The sequence below is a fragment of the Neophocaena asiaeorientalis genome, unplaced genomic scaffold, assembly GCF_003031525.2.
Source record: "Neophocaena asiaeorientalis asiaeorientalis breed wild unplaced genomic scaffold, Neophocaena_asiaeorientalis_V1.1 scaffold29, whole genome shotgun sequence".
Taxonomy (NCBI): Eukaryota; Metazoa; Chordata; class Mammalia; order Artiodactyla; family Phocoenidae; genus Neophocaena; species Neophocaena asiaeorientalis.
In genome coordinates, this window is record NW_020174423.1 from 3,049,422 (window position 1) to 3,073,018 (window position 23,597).

The 23,597-nt window shown below is 39.1% G+C and overlaps 1 protein-coding gene across 1 annotated transcript in view; it reads right to left on the reverse strand.

Moving 5' to 3' along the window:
* VPS13B (vacuolar protein sorting 13 homolog B) overlaps positions 1-23,597 on the reverse strand; it is an 816,084-nt gene that overhangs the window by 76,366 nt on the left and 716,121 nt on the right. Inside the window, exons 41-43 of the mRNA XM_024756522.1 lie at positions 21,276-21,457; positions 19,832-20,181; positions 14,433-14,594 (exon numbers count right to left, since the gene is read on the reverse strand). Of these exons, the coding sequence (XP_024612290.1) occupies positions 14,433-14,594; positions 19,832-20,181; positions 21,276-21,457 (694 nt within the window). The remainder of the gene's footprint in view (positions 1-14,432; positions 14,595-19,831; positions 20,182-21,275; positions 21,458-23,597) is intronic.

Genomic DNA, 23,597 nt, shown 5'->3' on the forward strand with positions numbered 1-23,597 from the left:
TACAGGATTAGATACTGTGGAAAATCACTTTTTTATTTTTGTATTTTTTTTAACATCTTTATTGGAGTATAATTGCTTTACAATGGTGTGTTAGTTGCTGCTGTATAACAAAGTGAATCAGCTATATGTATACATATATCCCCATATCCCCTTGCTCTTGCATCTCCCTCCTACCCTCCCTACCCACCCCTCTAGGTGGTCACAAAGCACCGAGCTGATCTCCCTGTGCTATGCAGCTGCCGGGTTCTCAAGGCCATTCTCTACGTCTGTGTCTTTATTCCTGTCCTGCCCCTAGGTTCTTCAGAACCCTTTTTTTTTTGGATTCCATATATATGTGTTAGCATACGGTATTTGTTTTTCTCTTTCTGACTTATTTCATTCTGCATGACAGACTCATCCACCTCACTACAAATAACTCAATTTCGTTTCTTTTTATGGCTGAGTAATATTCCATTGTATATATGTGCCACATCTTTATCCATTCATCCGTCGATGGACACATAGGTTACTTCCATGTCCTGGCTATTGTAAATAGAGCTGCAGTGAACATTGTGGTACATGACTCTTTTTGAATCATGGTTTTCTCAGGGTATATGCCCAGTAGTGGGATTGCTGGGTCATATGGTAGTTCTATTTTCAGTTTTTTAGGGAACCTCCATACTGTTCTCCATAGTGGTTGTATCAATTTACATTCCCATCAACAGTGCAAGAGGGTTCCCTTTTCTCCATACCCTCTCCAGCATTTATTGTTTGTAGATTTTTTGATGACGGCCATTCTGACTGGTGTGAGGTAATACCTCATTGTAGTTTTGATTTGCATTTCTCTAATGGAAAATTACTTTTTTTAAAAAGACTCCTTTTTTTTTTTTTTTACACTGCTTGGTTAGCAGAAAATTTTATTTTATTTTACAAAACTAGCATAATCCTGAGACAAAAAAAAGAACCAAAGATCCCCCGAACAGGCCAACAAACAAACAAACAAAACCTATAGACTAATGAATGAACACAAATGCAAAAATATTAAGTGGAATACTTCTAAATAAAATCTAGGAGTATGTTTAAAGAATAAATGCTGTGTTCAGGTATTTATTCCAGGAATGCTGATACAGTTCAATATAAAGAGTCTGTTAGTATATATTGCTCATTTCATCACACCTACAGGTCAAAGGCAGCAAAAGTGATCACTTCATAGTTCAAATAGAATCAACTTTTGCTCATGTTGAAAACACAGCCATAGCATCGTACACGTTTAATGTGGAGACAGAAACTCCACAGTACACAAGGCCCTCTCCTCTCTCTGCAGGCTCATCCTGCCCCGACCCCGCCCCTCCCTGGAGTGAAAAGCCTCCTACTTTTTTCCCCTCTTTTTACTTTCGGCAAATACCCACTACCACTCATCCTCACTCCAAAAGGAGGCTTTTGTGGTAAGCTAAAAATGGCCACAAATTCTCTTAGCAACTTGCATCAAGAGGTTAAAATCTTGTTCCTTATCCTTTGGATCTGGCCTCACCTTGTGATGTGCTCTGCCTAGTAGAATGTGGCAGCAGATACTGTGAGAGTTCTGAGCTTAGGCTCAACAGGCTTTGCAGTCTTTGCTCTCGTTCTCCCAGCTAGGCTAGCCTGCTGGAAGGATCACATGGAAGAGAACCCTGGCCAGTGGTCTGCCAAGTACCAAATATGTAGGTGGGGCAGTCTTGGACCACCCAGCCCCAGCTGGCCTACCATGTGACTGCAGCCTCATGAGTGAGCCCAGCTGAGATCAGCAGAAGACCCTCTTAACTAAGTGCACCTAGATTTCTGACCAACACACTCATGAGCTAATAAATTTTTTAAGGTCACTAAAGTTTTATGGTGGTTTGTTAAGCAGCAATAGATATTTGGTATACACCTCATTCCATCCGGGGTCAATCCTTCTACTTGTGATCTGGATGCCTTCTTCTTCTCCCCTTCTGGGACCTGATGCTGTTAATCATTCTTCCTCTCTTCTGCATCACCAACCTATCTGCTATTTACTTCTGCTCATATATGAACGTGCCTAAGGTACTTTAATTTAAAATCCTAGCTTGACCCTGCAGTTTTCTCTAGCTAACACCCAATCAAGATTAAAAAAAAAATTCATGCTCATTCTCCCTGTTTCCTCACCTCCCATTCATTCTTCAACTCACTCAATCTGATTTCTATCCCTATCTTGCCAGTGAAAATGCTTTCCTTGAGCTATCAGTGACCTCCCAATTGCCTGATACAATGGTCTCCCCGGTTCTTGCTTCACTCAATCTCCTTATGGCATATGACACTGATAATTCTATCCTTCTAGATAGTCTCCTTGGCTCTTAGAACACGATTATGTCCCAGTTTTCCTGCCATGTCTTGGTTTTCTTTCTTCCTCTTATTCCTCTTCAATGGATCCCATTCCTCAGCCTAACCCCTAAATTCTATGGGGTTTAAATCCTTATGGCAGCTCAGCCCCAAGACAGCCTCAATGATCCATGTCTCCTTTTATTTGTGTCTTTGTGTAGTCCCCTCCCACAATGAATAGGGCTGATCTGGACAACCACTAGGATATTACAGAAATGATAATTAATGATTTCTGAGCCTAGGTCATAAAAGACACTGTGGCTTTTGTCTTGTTCTATCTTGGATAACTTGATCTGGGGGAAGCCAGCTGCTATGTCTTGAGAGTACTCAAGCAACTCTTTGGAGAGATCCTTGTAGCAAGGAGCTGAGGTCTCCTGCCAAGAGCCATACGAGGGAGCCATTTTGGAAATGGATCCTCCAGCCCAGTCAAGCTTTTAGATGATTGCAGTTCTAGCTAATGTCTTGACTACAGCCTTATCAGAGACTCTGAGCTAGAACCACCCAGGTAAACCACTCCCAAAGTTCTTGGCTAATGAAACCGAGATAATAAATGTTTGCTGTTTTACTTACTCAAGTTGTGGAGTAATTTGTTAAACAGCAATATGTAACTAATACAGAGTGTGGTACCCGCAAGTGGGGTGCTACTGTAACAAAAGCCTAAAATGGGGTGGGGCGGGGCACTGGAGCAGGCCTGTGCCCAAAAACCAGAAAGACTTGAGAGTACTAGTGAATATCTAAGGTGCTTCAAAGATACTATTAATTGAAACTTGATGGCCTTAGAGGAGGCTGCCAGTGAGGAAGTGAGGAAAATGTTACTGGAAACTGGAGGAAAGGGGTTTCTTGTTATGCAGTGGCAGAGAGTTCAGCAACACCATAACCTGCAGTAACATGGAAAGCAGAAAATGTGCCTAATAAACCATGTGATCTAGCTAAGGAGATTTCCAGGCAGTGTTGAAGTGCCTCCTGGCTCTTATCTGCTGCTTATATCAAAGTCCAAGAGGAACCATACACGCATGAGGAAGAACTGTTAGATAAACAGGAGCCAGGACTTGCTAGTTTTGAAAATTTCTAGCCTTCCAGATGGAAATGATGTTAAAAATCAAGAAAGAGCTTCCAGGCAAAGATCAAATCCAGGACACAGCCAGGAAAGCTGGGTCTAGGGAATGAAGCTAAGGATGTGGTTGTAAAATCCTCTGTTAAGATCTCAGAAAGATCTAAATTGGTGTCTCAGTGAACTATTCAAACAATAGGGCTTCTGAAACACTTAAGGGTGATGTCCCCCAGCAGTGTGGGCAGAATCCCAAAGCAGAGAAGGAACTGTCTTGAGGAGATGTGGGTGTGATTTTGTCCACAGTGCTGAACCAAAGCACTGTAAGATTAACAAGAGACCTACACTGTTCTTTAAAGAATTATACTGGCAGAAACACTGCCAACTTAGACTGAAAGAGACTAAGACAGTATAAAATGTAAAGGGGCCTTTAAACTTTCATAATTCACAGCTGAGAAAACTATGAAGAGCAAAGGATATTTTTCTCATGGAAAAGGATGGATGACATAGAGGTTTGAGCCAAAAGTCCAAAGCCAGGAGCCATGGAAAATTATTCCCAAGCAGCAGTAGGAATGATTACTGATTAAGAAACTTCCAACATTTACCTGTTTGGATTTCAGAATTTCTATGGATCAGTAACTCCCATGTGTCTCCCATTTTCTCCTCCTATGAATGGGAGTATCTATAATAGTTATCCTACGCCTGTACCACCACTGTACATTTTTCTACAGCAAGAGCTAACTCATAACATCCTCTGATCTTAGCACTCTTTCCTTGGGCATTCGTGTCTATTCCCACTGCTACCTAGGCACTGATGAGAGGCCAAATCTTTACCTCTAGCCCAGACTATTCTTCTGAGCTCCAGACCATTACATTCAATTTGCCTATTCAACATGGCCACTTGGAGGTCTGGTTAGAAATGAGAAAGGAAAGGAAAGGCACCTTTGGATACACAGAGCTGAGTTCTTTAGTAGGCACCTTATAAATGTAATTTCATGGGATATTCACAGTAACTTCTTAATTTTGCAGAAGAGGAAGCTGAAGCTCCAAGGAATTACGACACTGTCCAATTTTACACAGCTAAAAAACCTTAGGAGGGAAATCCAGGTGTTTACAGCTTCAAATCTGTGCTGTTTCTAATATATCACCCTTCCTGCCTCCAAAGTAACCTAAAACTCAAATGTGTCCAAAATGGACTTTAGGGACCCTGTGCTGTGCTCTCACATCTGCCCCATTCTCTGTATGGAAAACACTGTCCTCCTTCTCAGTTCCCTGTTGTGGCCAAGTACAACACCACCAACCTGTCCCCTAAGTCTGAAACCTTGGAGTCGATCCAGGCCCTTCTCTTCCATGGTCAACTACCAAATCCTGGTGATTATAACCTCCAAAATATCTTCCAAATGGATTTCTCCTTAATAAACCTTCTCAGCATGTTAAAGACTTTGTTCCACTGTCTATTAGCCTCCACTATATACAAAGAAAAGTCAGTAGTTATTTGAATTGTTGTTTCCCCTATAGTTTAACTCTGGCTGCTTCAAGGTTTTCTCTTTATCTTTGGTTTTTAGTAGTTTCATTATGATGTGCCTGGGTGTGAATTTCTTTGAAACATCTGTTTGGAGTTTTTCCTGGGCTTCTTGGGTCTGTAAATTTCTGTCTTTCACAAAGTTTGGGAAATTTTCTGAGATTATTTCTTTAATTTTTGGAGCCCCACTCTGTCTTTCTCCTCTCAGTCTCTCATTACAATTACTCATATATTAGATCTTTTGAAATTGTCCCACAGGTCCCTGCAGTTCTATTCATTTTGTTTGAATCTTTTTTTCCTCTCTTCTTCAGACTGATGATTTCTAGTGATCCATCTTCAAGTTTACTGACTTTTTTCTTGTGTCATGTTGTATTTTTACTGCTGAGTAAAAAATCACTACAAATTTGGCAGCTTAAAACAACTCACATTTATTATCTCACAGTGTCTGTGGGTCAGGAGTCCAAGCAGAGCTTAGCTGGGTTATCTACTTATGGTCTCACAAGATTGCAGCTGAGGTGTCAGCTGGGCTGCATTCTTATTTAGAGGTTTGACTTGGGAAGAATCTGCTTCCAAGCTCACTCAGGTTGTTGGCAGAATTTATTTTCCGGTTGTCTATATGATGCGGGCTTTGACTTTTTAATGACCAGCACTGGCAGCCACCTGCAGATGCTGGTGGCTTCCCACAGCTCCCTGCCCCATGGTCCTCTTCATAGGTAGCTGCAACATGGTAATTTGCTTCTTCAAGGCCAGGAGGAATGTATGTATCTCTCTCTCTCTCCTCACAGAAGGGTCCAGTCTCTCTTTTAGTGCTTTTACCTGATTAAATTAGCCCACCTAGAATCACCTCTGTTTTGATTAACTAAAAGACAACTAACAGATATAGAGAAATAGTGGTTACCAGTGGGAGAAGAGAAGGGGGAAGGGGCAAGATAGGGGTAGGGGATTAAGAAGTACAAACTACTATGTATAAAATAAATAAACAACAAGGATATATTGTACAGCACAGGGAATATAGTTAATATTTTATAATAACTTTAAATGGAGTATAATCTATAAAAAATTTGAATTACTATGTTGTATACCTGAAACTAATATTATATTGTAAATCAACTATACTTCAATTGAAAAAATGTTTAAAAAATCAACCAATTTAGAAATTAATTATACCTGTAAAATTCCTTTACTGTTGCCATAGTTGCTTTAAAGTACAATATATGCCTGATAATTCCAACCTCTGGGTCACATTGGTGTTGGAATCTGTTACTTATCTTTCCCTTGAAATTGAGTAACTTTTTTGGTTTTTTTGAGATTCTTGAGATCTGTCAAGTAATTTGGGGTCATATTGTGGACACTGTAAATGATGCTATGTTGTGGACACTCTGGATTCTCTTATAATTCCTCCAGAGTGTTAATATTTTTAACAGGTAATTAATTTGTTTAGAGTCAAACTAAAACTCTTACACCTGGGTGAGTGGCAGTGCAGATTAATTCAGTTCTTTAAGCCTTGGGTACAATCTCCTTTCAGTCTGCCCCATGCATGTGTGGTTCAGTAGTAAGCAGACAGGTGGGCCAAATTTCAACATATTATTTTCCCATTCTCTGGCTTTCCATTTTCCAAGATTTTCTCCTCACTGTCTAGCAGCCTTGGTTGCCTGAGCTCTTTCACCTGGTACCTTGGGCCAGAAAGACAGTGGGCCACCCCTGCACTGCTACAACTGTGGTTGCCCTCAGAGCAAAGCCAACAAAAAATGGGTAAATCGTTCTGTACAGGTTACTTGCTCGAAGATTCTATTCACCTCCAAAATCTGCCCGCCTTTGTTCGTCTCCAGAGGTAGTTGTTTTGTGTTTTGCTCACAATTTATAGCTGTTATTCACAGAAAGATCAGTCTGTTAGGCATTTTCACCAATCTCTGATTTCTACTCTGTCTTGGCTCAGTTACTATAATCTCTCTCATTCCTGGGCTATACAGTGGTGCCCATACAACCCTCTGCATGTATTCTCAGCCTCCTCTAGACTGTCTCCTCAACTACATGACAGCAATCTTTCCAAAATGCAACTGTGATCCTGTGAGGACTCTACTTAAAATCCTTCAGTAGCCAAGAGCTACCCATCACATTTAGTTGTATCTCCTCAAAATGGACAGCCAGGCTCTTCAGAACATAACTCCTCCAAACAGTGGTGTGTTGGAGCTGGCTCATACTTGTTTGTGAAAAAGTATTGCTGAACACTCAGGAATCTTGTGAGCTGGTTGTTAAATCATTGGTAGCTTGAAATCAGCGATGGTAGGAGTACTTTCACCATGATAATCGGCCAACCCTGCAAATCAGGGTATTCCCATCACCACCAAAGAGCCAGTTTCCTAGCACACATCTCTTCAGCATGGCATGCAAATTTATGCCTGAGTTTATTCTGAACAAAACCTGAATGCCCTTGAACATGGCATGCTGCCTGCCTGTCTGTCTCCCTGGTTCTGCCTCATGTGCACAGCATAAAAGGGCCCTCATGGCCTTCATCTACTTTACTGTCTCGCAATTCCACACATGTACTCTACACTGTAGCCAAATTAGTCAAGTCCTACCATGCCATGTTGTTTCATGCCTCTGTGGCTTTCACACATGTTGTTTCCTTTACCTGGAACCGCTTCCCCACTGCCTTTCCCTGACCTAACACTTATTTAAACATGAAAATTCAGTACAAACATGCCTTCCACTAGGAAGCCTTGGCAGATTCCCCTCCTCATGTTAGGAAACATTTTCTTTGAGTTCTCATTAAGACCATGTCCATATCCAGATGCAGTTGATTGTATTTCCTGGTCTCTTGCTCTTCTTCCCTATGTCTAGTGTTTTAATTCAGTTACCCATCATTTCTCCCTGTCTGGATGCCACAATATCCTCATAGATATAGATCATGTCTATAATAATTTGTTTACTTTTCTGACTCCCTCATCAGACAGTAAGTTTCTTAGAAAAATATACATATTTAATTACACACAAGAGGTCACAAGAAATGATCATTTATTGATTAAAAATGAATGGGAGGGAAGGAGACCAAACAAGCAGCTAGAAAGAAATAATGGCAGAGAGGAGGACTTGTGAGTAGACTGAGGCAGGCCCTAGATGCCAGATAGTTTGGGTATATTTAATAGATGATGATGGAGGCTGTAAATATTTTTGGACAGGAAAGTATCAAAACGTTTAGGAAAATGAGTTGTAGTCTGCAAGGTAGATTGAAGTGGGGCAAAGATGTAACTAAGAGAATAACTGATAAAAACTATTGCAATAGTTCATAAGAGAAGCATTAAAAATAACCATTCTTGATATATTGGGCTGGCCAGAAAGTTCGTTTGGGGTTTTCCATGGCATGCTACGAAAACCCGAACGAACTTTTTGGCCAACAATAGCATTTGAAATTCCTGTCTTTTAGTCTATATATAAATATTTTCAGGGTTTTTACTTAACTTCTCTCTGATTTAATAATCTATATCCTTTATTTTAAAAAGTTGAGACGTATATAAAAATGTAATACATTGGAAAAATACCACCTTAAAAAAATACACCATTCAGAGGCAACCACTGGTAACATTTGAACATATCTTCCAGTATTTTGATATATTTTCCAGTATTTTTCTATGCATTTTTTCTTATATTGTTAAGATCATATTGTATGTGTAGAATTTTATGTTCTGCTTTTCTGACTGATATGATATGGTAGCACTTCACCTTCCTATGTAAAAATTTAAAGGTCCCATAAAAGTTCATCTCATAGATACGCCAGATTTTACGTACCTATTTCTTTAAAAGTGAACATTTTGAATTTTTGATGGTATAAGTCAAATTATAATAAACAATTTTGTGTATAAACCTTTGCTTTAATTTGGATTGTTTCCTGAGAGTAGATTACTAGTAGGAGATTTACTGGGTCAAAGGCTATGACCATTTTAATAGCGATAATGCTTTTTATCAAATTGCTTTCTAGAAAGGAAGTATCAATTCCATCTGCACTTTCAGTGTGTAAGAGTGCCTTTTCATTGCCCTTTCTAAGCAAACTCTGATATGCTGTGTGCCATATAATATAATAGCAGGGGCAAACACCTGACAAATTTATCGGTTTGAACAGTTTTGCCAACACAGGATATTTACCTGCGTCCCTAAGTCTACTTTTAAATTTTTTAACTTGTGACTGTGGCAACAAGAAATGCGCTCATTCTCTAGGTATATGTGTGTGCATGCACTATATAAATGGATATGGAAAGAGTGGTGACTGAGTGAGAAATGACAGTCTAGCCAATAAAATTGACAACTGGCTGGAATTTCCTTAACATAGGTAGATACTCAAAAAACCATCACTTTTCCTTTAGGCAGGAGGAAAAATGATCAGATCTCACTTTTAAATATTTTTACATCCAAAAATAGAGAACTGCGGAACTTCCTGTCTATATGGGCTGAAAACAAGAACAATACAAATATTTTACTGTTATGTGGTAAGCGCAGGTTGATTTTACAAGTGTTAGATTTAAACTATTACCTGTCATTTCATAATTTCTGAAAAATGCTACCAAGTTTTCAAGTGATGGGAATCCCATTTAGATCAGAACAAAGACAATTTTATATCAAACCTTTAGTCTCCTGAATTTTGTCCACCTGAGAGCAGGGGTTGGCAAATCAGGCATGGCTTCTGGGCCAAATGTGGTGCACCACCTATTTTTGTATAGCCTGTGAGCTAAGAGTGTTTTTTACATTTTCAGATGGTTGAAAAAGGTCAAAAGAAGCATACTAGTTTGTGATGTGTGAAAATTACGGAACTTCAAATTTCGTTGTCTATAAATAGAATTTTATTTAAAATTTTTAAAATTTATGTCACACTCATTTAAAATAAATTTTAAAATTTATTTTAAAATTTTATGGCACATAGTCAAACTCATTTGTTATCATTGCTTTTGTACAGAGTTGAATAGCTCTGAGAGAGGCTCTAAGGCCCTGAAAGCCTAAAATATTCACTGTCTGGCCCTACACAAAAAAGTTGGCCCATCTCTGCCTGAAGAAACTAACATCTGATTTACATTTTCTTCCCTAAATCTGATTACTTTGATGAGTATTTCCCAGATGCTCTGCTGCTCTTCCAAATTGATTCTTACCTTGTTGCATTTTTAAATATCTGCCATTTTCACAAGCTTATAAAACTTCCTACTATATCCATTTCGGAGCAATATTTTGTTATTTTCTATAGCTCTGTCTAGAGCTCATTTTCACCTTGACTGACAAGAGGCGCAGGCCCAGCGGCCGTGGCTCACAGGCCCAGCCGCTCCGCGGCATGTGGAATCTTCCCGGACCGGGCACAAACCCGTGTCCCCTGCATTGGCAGGCAGGCAGACTCTCAACCACTGCGCCACCAGGGAAGCCCTAAATTGGGCATGTTTTGAGGGTAAAAGCAAATGTAATTCCTTACATACAAGATAGAGGCATTCCTTTTTCAAGCAGTTTAATTACCTAACAGTGCTCTCTCTTAACCAGAAAAGGAAGTTAACTTGAACAGCCTACACACAAGTCCTACTACGATGGAAGCGCCACTAAAGTCAGTTTGGCTAGATTAAACAAAGCTTCCCTTGACTCTGAGCTGCATATACTGCCCATATTCTGGGGAAAGATTCCATAAACTCACATATCCAGTCCTTAGATTCAACTTCATATAATGTGAAGCACTTCTCAGTAAAGGACTGGTTACTGTTCTCGTCCAACCTGATCTGAAGTCTACTGAATTGGAATAGTTAAGGACCCTTTGTGGTGGCATATATGACCGTGCAGCTGAATATGTTCAATTATTCCCTAGGAAAACGTTTTGTTCTTCCTTTGTTTGCTTAGGCAAGCAACTGTTGTGGGATATCCAGCATTTTAAGTGATTCTGCCTCAGAGCATGTGTTAGAAACTATAAGGAGAGTTTATAACATTTCAATTCTAAAAGGTTTTTCAGCTTTGGATTTCTGGAATTGGTTGTGTCTATATTTTTTTCCATCCTGTTGGGACTTACTGTTGATAGCAACCTCCTGTGTGGTTCTAAGACATGTTGACCTCTTTGAAACCTTTCCAGGTGTCATTGCCACTTTCTTGATCTCTGCAATATAAGCTACATTGTTTAGCAGAGTTAAGTTCTCTGAACTTTAGAAATCCTCCCTGAGACTATGAATTGACTAACACCCAAGGTAGCATAAACATGCAGACACAAATGTTCCTAAAACCAAGCTGCTGGGCAGTGCAGGATATGACTTGGAGTCTGGAAAAAGGAACAGTTTGCTCACTTGTGAGTCTATGACTACCTCCAGGTGCAGTCTGAAGCTAAGTGGTTAGCTTTTCTGATCCTCAGATGTAACCTCTCATTAGAACACAGCAGAATTTGCAATTGTGTGTGTATGGAATTCCATGAAGACCCTCTGGGCCCATTAAGACCTCTCTGGCTTCAGAGGGTCCTAAAACACACTTCTTCACGTAGCATAGGTAGCTGTAGTAAAGAGACACCTTTTACAAATACAATCTAAGTTTTAGTCTAAAGATTATAATGACTGTAGCTCATCTTAAAATCTGTATCCAGCGGATGCAGTTACAAATTAAAAAGAGGGAAAAAAAGTTTAATAGATACCTGTCTTATGTTTCCAGTTTGTCATTAAAAGGTTCTTATTGTTTTTGGTCCTTAAAGCTTTGCAAGGGTTCATACTTGTACCAAGAATCCCATATTAGTCTAGCTTTTTTTTTTTTTTTTAAATTTATTTATTTATTAGTTTTGGCTGTGTTGGGTCTTTGTTTCTGTGCGAGGACTTTCTCTAGTTGTGGCGAGCGGGGGCCACTCTTCATCGCGGTGCGCGGGCCTCTCACTGTTGTGGCCTCAGGCTCCAGACGCGCAGGCTCAGCAGCCATGGCTCACGGGCCCAGCCGCTCCGCGGCATGTGGGATCTTCCCGGACCGGGGCACGAACCCGTGTCCCCTGCATTGACAGGTGGACTCTCAACCACTGCGCCACCAGGGAAGCCCTAGTCTAGCTTTAAATGTAGAGTATTACACCAGTGATTTCTCAGCCCTTCTCTTAAAACCTCACCATTTGTCTCTTCTAACAGACGAATCATGCTGCCAAAACCTAGGAGAGTTTGACAATGTTGTGGAAATAACACTATATTGAGAGTGAAAAGACATGGGATTCAGATCCATCTGTACCACCATCTTAGCTTAACATTTCTGTCTCCTTACCTATAAAATATGCGTAACAAAAAATACAAATCACACAGGGATATTATGAAAACAAGACTAGTAATAAATACAAAAAGACCCAAGTGCAGAAGAGTATAAATATGAAAGGTATAGTGTGGCAGTGGTTAGCCATTCTTTCTTCCTGTTTACGTCCTTCCCATCTAGAAACCGTACATCCATAACATGAAGACTACTGTTCCTCCACACCCCTGAGCCTTCTGTTCTTACGATCACCTTTCCCATCCTGGCTCCAGTCTCCAGGGAATCTTGAGGGTCACTGAGGGCCATGGTAGTCTATGCAGCTTAAAATGACTTTGAAGGGAGGTAAGCTTCCTCTGCTTTGCTTTTTATTGGCTAAGGCCTGCAGCGTGTGTGTATGAATGGGTGAAGTGGCTACAGGTACAGTATAAGATCACACATTACTGCACCTTCTCAGAGGTTTCTTTCCCATCACTACTAGTTCATTTCTGGGAATGCAATGATCATAGAAGCCTTTCGAAGCTCTAAAAGGCTGTACAACATGGATTGCCTCTGGGTGGTTGGAATTTAGGTGGTCTTTTTCGTTTTCCTTTTTTTGTTTATATATCTGCTCTATGTTCTTACTTTTGCAATTAATAAGGAAAAAAATTACTTATTTTTGAAACGAACCAACCAACCAACCAATTGTCTTTTAATGATGTTACAAGGGGTAAACAACCAAACGACTTAAAAACTCGCTTACACAGACATTTCTCAAAAGGAGGATTAGAAAATAAGGGCATGGGCTTTCCTGGTGGCACAGTGGTTAAGAATCTGCCTGCCAATGCAGGGGACACGGGTTCGAGCCCTGGTCTGGGAAGATCTCACATGCTGCGGAGCAACTAAGCCCGTGTGCCACAACTACTGAGGCCTGTGCTCTAGAGGCTGTGAGCCACAACTACTGAGCTCATGTGCTGCAACTACTGAAGCCCACGTGCCTAGAGCCTGTGCTCCACAACAAGAGAGGCCACAGCACTGCAATGAAGAGTAGTCCCCGCTCACCACAACTAGAGAAAGCCCACGCACAGCAAAGAAGACCCAATTCAGCCACAAATAAATAAATAAAATAAAATAAAATAAAAAGAAAAGAAAAGAAGGGAATGCCATTCATTCTAAAAATACAAGTGCAATATCATATCATATGAGACATTTTGTAAGAACGTATAGTAGAAAAGGAGATATGATGTCTTAATGTCCTGTTAGAATAACCAGAATTAAACAGACTTAAGAAGAACTGCACTATATCTACTTTTCCAAATTTTATACTAATAGTGTGGCAATATGATGAAAAAGCAAGTAAGAAATCAGAATCGAGCTACTGAAAAAAAGAAAATAGCTGAGGGTGTAACATATTCTAAAGCTGGTCTATAGACGAGATGGGAAAACTCTCTAATCTAATGACTTTCTTTTAATCATAAGCAGACAGTAGTTTCCTTATTACCCAGAGTTTTAGAAATACATTATTCTTGAGAGTACTTCCTAGGATTTCTTTTACTCATTTAAGACATCATCTTTGTATTTAATTCATCCTCAGTTATCCCTGCAGGGCACATCCCTCTAATTATTCCCATCTAAAGTGACAGGAAAATGGAATTATACTACTTGGAAAACAGACATCCTTTGGTATGTCTTTTCTCAGTGCTCCCTTGGGCATAGTCTGTCATTGTGCTCATTTTGTCACAGACGGTGAGCTGTCATTGGAGGGCAAGGACTAAGACTTCTCTGCCTTTGAATCCCCAGTGCCTAAGACATGACTGCCACGGACTATATACACAGTAAGAATCTGAATAAACAAATGAAAAATAATACCCACCACACAATGTTTATAGTATATCAAGCACTATTTTAGTGCCTTGTCCATTTTAACTTATTTAGTTCTCATGACCCTATGAAACAGGTACTATTATTATCCCCAATTTACACATGAGAAAACTGAAGTATGAAAGCAAAGCGAGGTAATTCAGAGCCAGGATCCAAGCTGACATACTCTGGCTCTACAGTTCAACCTCATAATCACCACACCAGGCTCCCTCAAGAGCACCTACGCTGAACAAGAGAACGTCCACTCCAAGAGGAGCATGGGTACACCGTGCTCCCTCCTCTAAACGTTTCTGGGTTTCTGTCAGATGTAGCCATACTGTGCGACCCCGTGGGAGACTTAAAAAGGGAAATAACTAGACACAGGCACACAAATGCAGAAGAAATGAATCTGCAACCTTAAAAATTGCTGTGTTTGTAAGGCTGTTTCTCAAATACCTGTGGGGATTTGTGAGAGCGCCAGCTGTACTGGTGACTATGGAGACTGGCCAGCAGAATATTTTCATCAGTATCCACCTGGCCAAACCGCAGTGTCTCCTGTGTGTCATTACAGATCACAAAATGGCTGAAGACCAACTCCTCTACCTCAGGGCATTTATTCTGAAAGAAAAAGAATACGAAAGCCAACGTGCATCAGATTAATGGCAAGATGTTTGGCAGCTGTCTGCCCAGTGGCGATTGTTACAACACAGAAATACTAAAAGGTCTGTTGTCATTAGCTCTGGTATACAAAGTATTCTATACTTCCAGGATAAGCACAAAAAATACCTTAAAGAGATCTTAAACGTTCCAAGAATATGTTTTGATTTATATTCCTGCAAAATAAATCATACACACAGAAGAGTAAAAGAACAATGAGATCCTTCAAACTTTTAACATTTTTAAATGAATTAACATGCTACAAAGAATGCTGTACTGGGTAGCGCACGTTTTTGAGCAGAGTACCACAGGCTAGAATTACCATGTTCCTGGCCTTCTAAACTTGACAATCAAGACCAATTACCAAAGCCACAGTTTGTACCCTACAGAAAGTAAGGATCATTTAGGTAATACATCCCCAGTTCCCTTGAGGGGGAGGGTGGATGTGTGTGTAAATCTGCTCAGGGAGAGATGTAAATAAAACCATAACTTTCCCGCTATTGTTAAGAGGCTGAACACACAAAACAGATCAACTTCAGAGTCAGTATAAGGCAAGCTGCAGTTTTCAAGACAAAAAACGTTAGCTGAGAAACAGTTGTTGGTGTCTGTTTCAGCTAATAATCAATCAGCAAATGTCTTCCATTAATCTACTAAGGTTCAGCAAATTAGTAATACGTTCCTGTGTTGGTACCTCCTTCTCAACTTAATGGTATCTCCACTGGTTGCTGTTACATCGAAGCACTGGCAATGTGATAGAGCATTTCTGTGCTTACTCTTTTATCACTTTGGTTAGCTTATGGCTTAAAAAATAATAAACATACCTTTGGTAAATGAAAAGAATAGCTAAATAAATGGTTAACTTGAGAATGCAAGAAAAATATCTTAACTAGCCACTGAATCTGCAGACAATGGGAGGTAATATGTAACTGATGCTTCTCCAGTTGGCTTCTATTTCCTGGTTGTGGATCTAAATAATGTCACAATGCCACACTCTGTCATTTGCCATTTTACTGAGGGGAGGGAGAGTAAAAAGGGATATACCACTCATGAGCATAGAAATTTAAGTGACTACATGGCCTGAAGCCAAGGAGTCTATGTATGAACACACCTGGAATCCAGCCTGGACCAAGACCTGATCTAGAACCTCATGAGAACATTATCTTGGGAGGCACAATCCCTTCCTAATCATCCAGAAGGCCCCTAAAGTGGGCAGGCAGAGCTCTACAGCTGCAGTCGGTGAAGAGGCCCTGAAATACCTCATTCTTCTAGATACCCTTGAGGGTCTCCTAAAGCGTTCGCTCTATCATCCAAACCTCTCTATTCTCTTGGAGTTGAACCTTGCCTGACAACCACAGGAATCGTAAAAGGAGTCTCTGGCTAAGTGAGACTGAAGCAGTTATAACCAGTAATTATCTGCCGCCTACCATATTACTTTTTGCTGTGGCTTTTAATCATGAGCTATGATTTCAAAACTGGACGGCCCGTGGGTTTTAGGCGTCCTGCCTGATCTGGCCCCTGCTGCATCTTGAACCACTCTCCGTTCGCCTGCTAGACCCCAGCTCCACCAGCCCTTTTCAGCCGCTCCAACGCCGCACTGGCCTCCTTTCAATTCATCCAACGCATCAAACTCCTTCCTGCCTCAGTGCCTTTCTTCTGCTTGGACCTCTTTTCCTCCTTGCTTGACTAATTTCTTCCAACTCAGCTTTCAGGTTCCTGTTTTCAGGTCATGCCCTCAGAGTAAAGTAGCCTCCTGAGATCCTCCCGGATCACCTTAGGTCCCTCTATTTTATGCTCACACAACACTATGTATTTTGCCCTAAAAGCACTGATCCCTATTGGGACTGAGTAATTATTTGCATGATTATGGGTCATTGTTGTCTCCATCATTAGACTCTATGCTGCATAAGGGCAGGAACCAGGTCTTTGTTAGTTACAACTTTTGCTCCTGTAGTCAGCATAATGCCTGACACATAAGTACTCAATAAACACTTATGAAACAAACATTAGTAAATTTAACTTTTAAAATTACAAGTGTAATATATGTTCCCAGTATAAAAATCAGAAAATACAGAAAGTACTGATTTTTAAAAACAAAGTCTCTAATTTTATACTCAGGGATAACTGCTGTGAACATTTTGAAGAATTTTTTTTCCAGCAATTTTTCACTTCTGAGTGTCCTGCCTGTTCCTATTCTAGTCTATCCTATCTAATCCTATCTTATATATCTTATATATTTAAAGGTTTGTAAAACGTTAATTAAACTGGAGTCACAGTGTACAATTAGTTTTGATGAGATTTTTCCATTTAGCGTTATATAATCAACATAAACTGCTCTCCTTGTAAACATTTTTCTCTCCGTTAGGTCCAACAGTACAAACATGAAGAAAGGGATATGATTCCAACTCCCACTTAGATAGACATCCTGAGACTGAAATTCAATTTTCATAATGAATTGGGATCAATCTGCTGGTTACACAGAGGTTAAGTTACCAGATGGGGCTTGAGTAGAAAAAAATCATGTTACTTTCCTCATCTCTAAAAACTGACCTTTAATAAATGATGAGGGTTTTAGGAAAAAATGTAAATGAAAGAACACAAGGGGCTTGTTTACATTTTTCTAAAGAATACTCAAAGTCCTCAGGGAACTGTTTCTCTACTGCTCCTTCATCTGTGGAGTTCATTATAACCGTAATAAGTTTAAGCGTTTCTTGGAATGTTTAAACTCTAGTATATTATAAAAAAATTTGTACATATTGTATATGACATCATATAAAAGCGCAACCTCAGAATGCTTTCGTAATTAAGAGATGGCTTATTTACATTTAAGATTTGTGCTGGAGTGTTATACGGGCAATTAAAGAGAGATATCATTATGGTGTAAGATAAGATACATGAGCACAGCCTTGATTTTTAAATAAAAATCTCCTTTAAATCCTATTTGGTCCAAATGTGGGAATGTGACATGGAAATATAAAGCAAACTGCAAGTGGCATTTTGGGTCCTTAATCTGGTTTCACAAAACATTAATCATTTACAAAAGAGAAAAAAAAAAAACTACAGCCAGAGAAATCAGACACTGATGAAGGCTTCTGTTAATCTTGAACTTGTGACCTAAAGGTGAAAGGCCAAATTGTTTCATGCTTCAACTGTCTGGTCCATCCACACTGGATACAAATGACTTGTCTCGGATACGAACCCGATAAAAAGTATGTGGAAAACTCAAATTGCTTATCCAGCTTGTTAAGTTCACGTTTTTCATTGGCAATAATTATACTGTATATGAGCATTATATACATAATAAAATCCAAGCTTGGGTAACTAAGCTTCCCCTCTAAAGGGGATAAACCACATTCAGAACATCTTAGAAACAATGAACTTAATAACCCCTCTATAAGCCCATTTCAATGTCAAATGTCCTGTAATTTCAAAGTAGTGCATTTTTGTATTTACTTTAGAATACACAGGGTTAGAGATGCCTACCACATTAAAACTTGGTGGCAAGTACGCTTGACATGGGAGGAAACAAGAAAATTATAGCAACAATTACAGAAGTATATCCTCTTGTGGCTCATGTTAACATTGCCAAATCCCTGTATAAATCAGAACCAACTATTCACAGAATGTACCTGTCAGCGATATGCTACGTGACATATGGCTCTACTTAATCAAATATACAATTCCATTTTTAAAAAAACTCAGAATATTCCTTCAAGGCACTGTGTTAGCCAGTCAGTCATTCACACTCTGATGTGGTTTAAAACATTTAAATATTTATGCACCGTATTTTATTTATATGTATAGCTGTGTCTAAGAGAATATTTTTACCCTGGGAGGAAACTGATATTTCTGAGGGCCATTCTGCAGTAGTTGCTACACATGAGTCCTCTTACAATGGTCCTGATACCAAGACAAAAATATCCTGGGATTAAATGCTCTATCAATGACTCTTTTATATTTTCTAGGTTTGTTTTTTATTAAATGCATTGTTCAAAATATGACAAAAAACAGAAATTGGAGCCACGGAGGTTTTTTTCACATCGCTATTCGAACCAGCTGCAAAGATTTAGATCACACTAGCTCTTATTTTACGCATGTCCTCTGCAGCAAGAAAACCATGGAATGCCCTTAAAAAAGAATTTTAAAATATGAAACAGATGTGTTATCTTCTTTCCCTTTGCTATTGTAGTGCCATGTTAGGTAATTAATTCCTTAGTCTTGTATAGGTCTTCATGCATATAAAGAAAAGAGTTCATTCCCATAAAAATTCTAGAACTCAAGCCCCTCCCCCCCACCACTGCCCCATCCCCACATGAGGTCAGGGTGGAGTGAGGGACCATTTCTCTTGGGGAGTTAGACTGCACAAATACCTGTAACATACAAAATGTGGGGAAATGTCTCAGCTTAAATAACACAAGCTTTATTGAAATGCAATATCATACTGAAAATCAGTAAGGGAAGCAGAGGTGATTTGTTATTAAATCACTGAGCATATTATCAATATTATCCAAATATTCTGTGAAATTAGTTTCATGCTAGTGGACGTGGGCAGGTTCCCCATTTTAAATATGTCATTCAAAACAGACGTATATTCTAACTCTTTTTCGATATGGATAATTTCTGACAAAAGGTAAAAGTAAAAAATTATTATCAAGAGTCTTTAGCTGGTTACAAAATCTATTATCGAGTGCTTTTTTAGTGAATCAAAATGGCAGAATGATAATGGGGGAAAGACTAAAATTAAATTATACTGTGTTCACGTAATTTCCTCTCACTGCCTTTTCTCTTTGAAAAGATGAACTGCTTATATCAGGAAGGCTCACACAGGTTCTTCATTTCTGCAATGGCTGCTTCGACAATGTGATACATACCAAGTTGAGCTTTGGCAAACTAAAGCCATAATACTTGGAAAAAATTTCTGGGAATGTGTTACTTTCCACACAGATGTGGTACATTAGTCACAAAAATGTGGGCATCATCTCTGATGCATGTGTAGAGAACCCATGTTCTCCAAAGGTTTTAAAAATAACATGCATCACTTTGCCAAAACAGAGGAGGCCCCAAATATTATGGTGCCCATCAAATTCTTCATTCTCTCACATTTTTGTTTGTGCTTAATTTATTATTAGAAGTGATAACATAAAGTGCCTAGTAAAAGATCACACACAGACAAACTGTAAACTGTTCTAGAATATACATACCTGTTGCCAAGCTTGTATTGCAGTGTTTAGAGAATGAACTACATGTTGCCCAAAGTTTACAAATATTGAGTCAACGTTGATAGAGCAATCAATCAGCTTTTCTACTGCATTGCTGGAAACTGCAATCTGTCCAAAGATGCTGAAGGGTTTCACCATGCTTTGCATTGTAACATTTCTGCACTCCAGAAGTTTACAGTCTGCTTGAGCTGAGAACTGCATCTCCTGACAGACAGAACTATTGTTCCACTGTCGAAGATACATGTGTGGTTCTTTGAAGGAAATAATCATGTATTCTAGTTCAGATGGCACATTTTTATCAGAAATAAATGGCTGTAGGTATTGCGGTGGAGCTGTTGAGAAAACAAACAAGAAAAACAGCAGTTGAGATGAGCCAACACTTTATGGAAATAAAGAGATGACATTTAAATTATTCCTTTCTTGGTCACTGAATGCAATATTTGCTGGTTAATACATTCAAACATTCTCTTGAAGATAATATAACATTTGAATTACCATTTGATATTTGCAAACAAAACTGTTTTGTTCAATCAGCAGGTCTCTTTACAAAGATTACATGCAAAGATAAAAATTTGATCACAAAAGGCAACAAATAAAACGAAGAGGAGGTAAATATTTAAGAAGCATTTCATAGAAGTGCTCTGTATCTATCACCAAATCTCAAAACCAAAAACATGACCCAAACAGAGTTAGAAAATACAGGTTAAACTCCATTTTTGCTGAAAAGGCAAGATGCTTAACAGCAGCTGTGTTTAGTTTTAATCTGATTTTTTTCATTTTTCCATTACATGTAGGTTGAAAACCTAATACCAGAATCAAAATGTATTAAGTAGAAAAGGTTTGGTACAGACTTTTAGGAATAATTATTCATGAACATGAGCAAACTTATAAAAGGCCACTTTTGGTGTGTGGAAAAACTTATTCTTCTACCTTATAAACTTGTAAAAATGCTAGTCTTTTAAATTATTGGAGAATTTGCCCATTTTTTGTAGAAGGTTTTTGTACTTTCAAGATAAGGTAATATCAAGTACTTTTGGAAACTATATGCCATTCATGTAATGGCTCATAAGATAGGAAAAAAACAGATGTATTTCTTTCAAAAAGATCATAATTGGAGTAACAGTAAAACCTGCAATTTTTGTAACTTCCTTGAAAATTCTCATTAGGAAGTGTGCAAAATCATGGCAATTCAATATAACTGGTACCCTATATAACAGGTCCATAAGATGGTTCAAATGTAAGGGGGACACCTATCATACAAAATCAACTTCAGAATAACTTTGCTGGTGCTTACTGTTAGAGAGATGAATGCTGCTTCTAAAAGTTTCCTCCACCTTGTGAGTGGTGGTCAGTAGGGAAGGAGTTTTGTGCAGGGATAAAACAATAAGTATTAAGTGAATGTTATTCTGATGCTAAAATAGAGTACCTGTGCCTAGTTGATCAAGGTGATGACAAAAATGGAACTCCAGGTGAGCAAACTGGAAGGAAACGCCAAGAGATGGGACAAACCATGGCGTAAAACAGGAGTCAACTCTGGTACAGGCAGCCAGGGCTGTTGGAGTTACAAGTTGGTCACAAGTGCTTTGAGAACCAGATTCACTTGCAGAGCTGTGGGAGATAATTAATAAAATAAGTTCAATAACCTAAATTTCCCAACATCATATAAATGAAATGTCTTTCTATAGGGGTTTTTAAAGCTAGCTCCCACAATCCATAGTCAATGTTCTCATCAAATCTTCCACATTTGCTCACATAAACAAGTCGTTTAAAAAAATTAAGTTCTGAGGCTTCCCTGGTGGTGCAGTGGTTAAGAATCTGCCTGCCAATGCAGGCGACACGGGTTCGAGCCCCGGTCCGGGAAGATCCCACATGCGGCAGAGCAAGTAAGCCCGTGAGCCACAACTACTGAGCCTGCACTCTAGAGCCCACGAGCCACAATTACTGAAGCCCATGTGCCTACAGCCTGTGCTCCGCAGCAAGAGAAGCCACCGCAATGAGAAGCCCGTGCACCACAACAAAGAGTAGCCCCCACTCGCCGCAACTAGAGAAAGCCCGTGCACAGCAATGAAGACCTAATGCAGCCAAAAATAAATTAATTAAATAAATTAATTTTAAAAATTAAGTTCTTGCTGATTATTCTCTATGAGTTATTAGCAGAAAAAATTTGAAGGATTCCTGAAACCCCAGGCCATGTTGACCTCCAACCCAATTTTCTTCCATCCACATTTCACTTAAACTAATATGAGAACAAGTTGTCCGTAAGTTAAGACTAACACAATTCAGAGTATGACTCTGCTGTTCAAAAAACCCAATATTTTCAGTGTCACCATAAATCTTACTTTTGTTTTACTTCTCCAGGTCATCCACATCCATATTCCCATATGAGTTAGCCAATGCTCTTTATTGACTACCTACTGCATACTGTATTAGGTGCCATAAAAGTTATGACCATGTCCAGAAGAACCAAGGCTCCATGGACAATTACACCACATGTGTCCTCTCTTTACTTGTCCATCCTCCCAACACCATTTTATACCAGTAAAGGTCAATTAAAATAAATAGTGAAGGCATCTGTAGGAGGGAAGAAATTTGTACATAGCAGCTGCTGGTGTGCATGGGAAACATGCAGCCTAGCTGCCTCCCCTCAATGCTAGTAGAAGCATGAGACCTGGGGATTGGGAGGGGCCAAGGTGCATTCTGCTAATTGTGGATCACTAAATAGATGCTGCCCTATTCCCCCTTACCGTCTTCCACCCTCTTCTTTCCAAATCTGAAATTTGCTCTACAGCTATGGTAGCCTGGCTCCCAAATCCATGAGGAGCCCAGAGAAGACACAATGGTTTATAGTATCCTAGGGAGAACTATGACAAGAAAAACTAAAGAAATAAATCCTTGGTTTTCAAAGAATTCCCAGTCTAACTGGTGATATAAAATATGTAGATGTTTACAAATGTTATAAAACAGAACAACCAACAAGGAGTAGGCAAGTTGGAAGTGCTGCCAGAGTGGAAATACAAGAGGAAGTCAGAATGGCACAGGGTGAATCATGTGGGATTTGCAGAGTGTGAATCTTCAGCTGAGCTTTGAAAGAGGTTGTGAAAAGGCTGGTGAAAATGAAAGCTAGGTTTACTGAATATTTAACTTCAAGGTGTTTATAGTTATGTGATGGTATTTACCACAATGTTAGAAAAACTCCACTGCATGCAAAGAAAACACAACTCTGGGGCACTATGTTTCTGATGAAACGTTATGCATGAAAATGCAGCTAGGTGTATTTTTCAAACTTCTATAAATGGGTATACTAATCCAAATAGCTTTCTAGGAATTTATCTGTGGAGTTACAAATAAAGATCTCAGTTAAAATAAATGACAAGGTCCTACTGTATAGCATAGGGAGCTATATTCAATATCTTGTAATAACCTATACCGGAAAAGAATATGAAAACATGTGTGTATGTATATATATGTGTGTGTGTGTATATATATATATATATATATATATATATATACATTTTATAACTGACTCACTTTGCTATACATCAGAAACTAACACAACATGGTAAATCAACTATACTTCAATTAAAAAAATTAAAGTTAAAAAAAGATCTCATTGGCAAGGTAAAATTAAAACATATTTATTCAGAAAGACCAAACTGTATTAGCTGTACGTGTGTTTTAGAAAGAAGATACTTTTTTTTTTTTTTTTTTTTGGTGCGATACACGGGCCTCTCGCTGTTGTGGCCTCTCC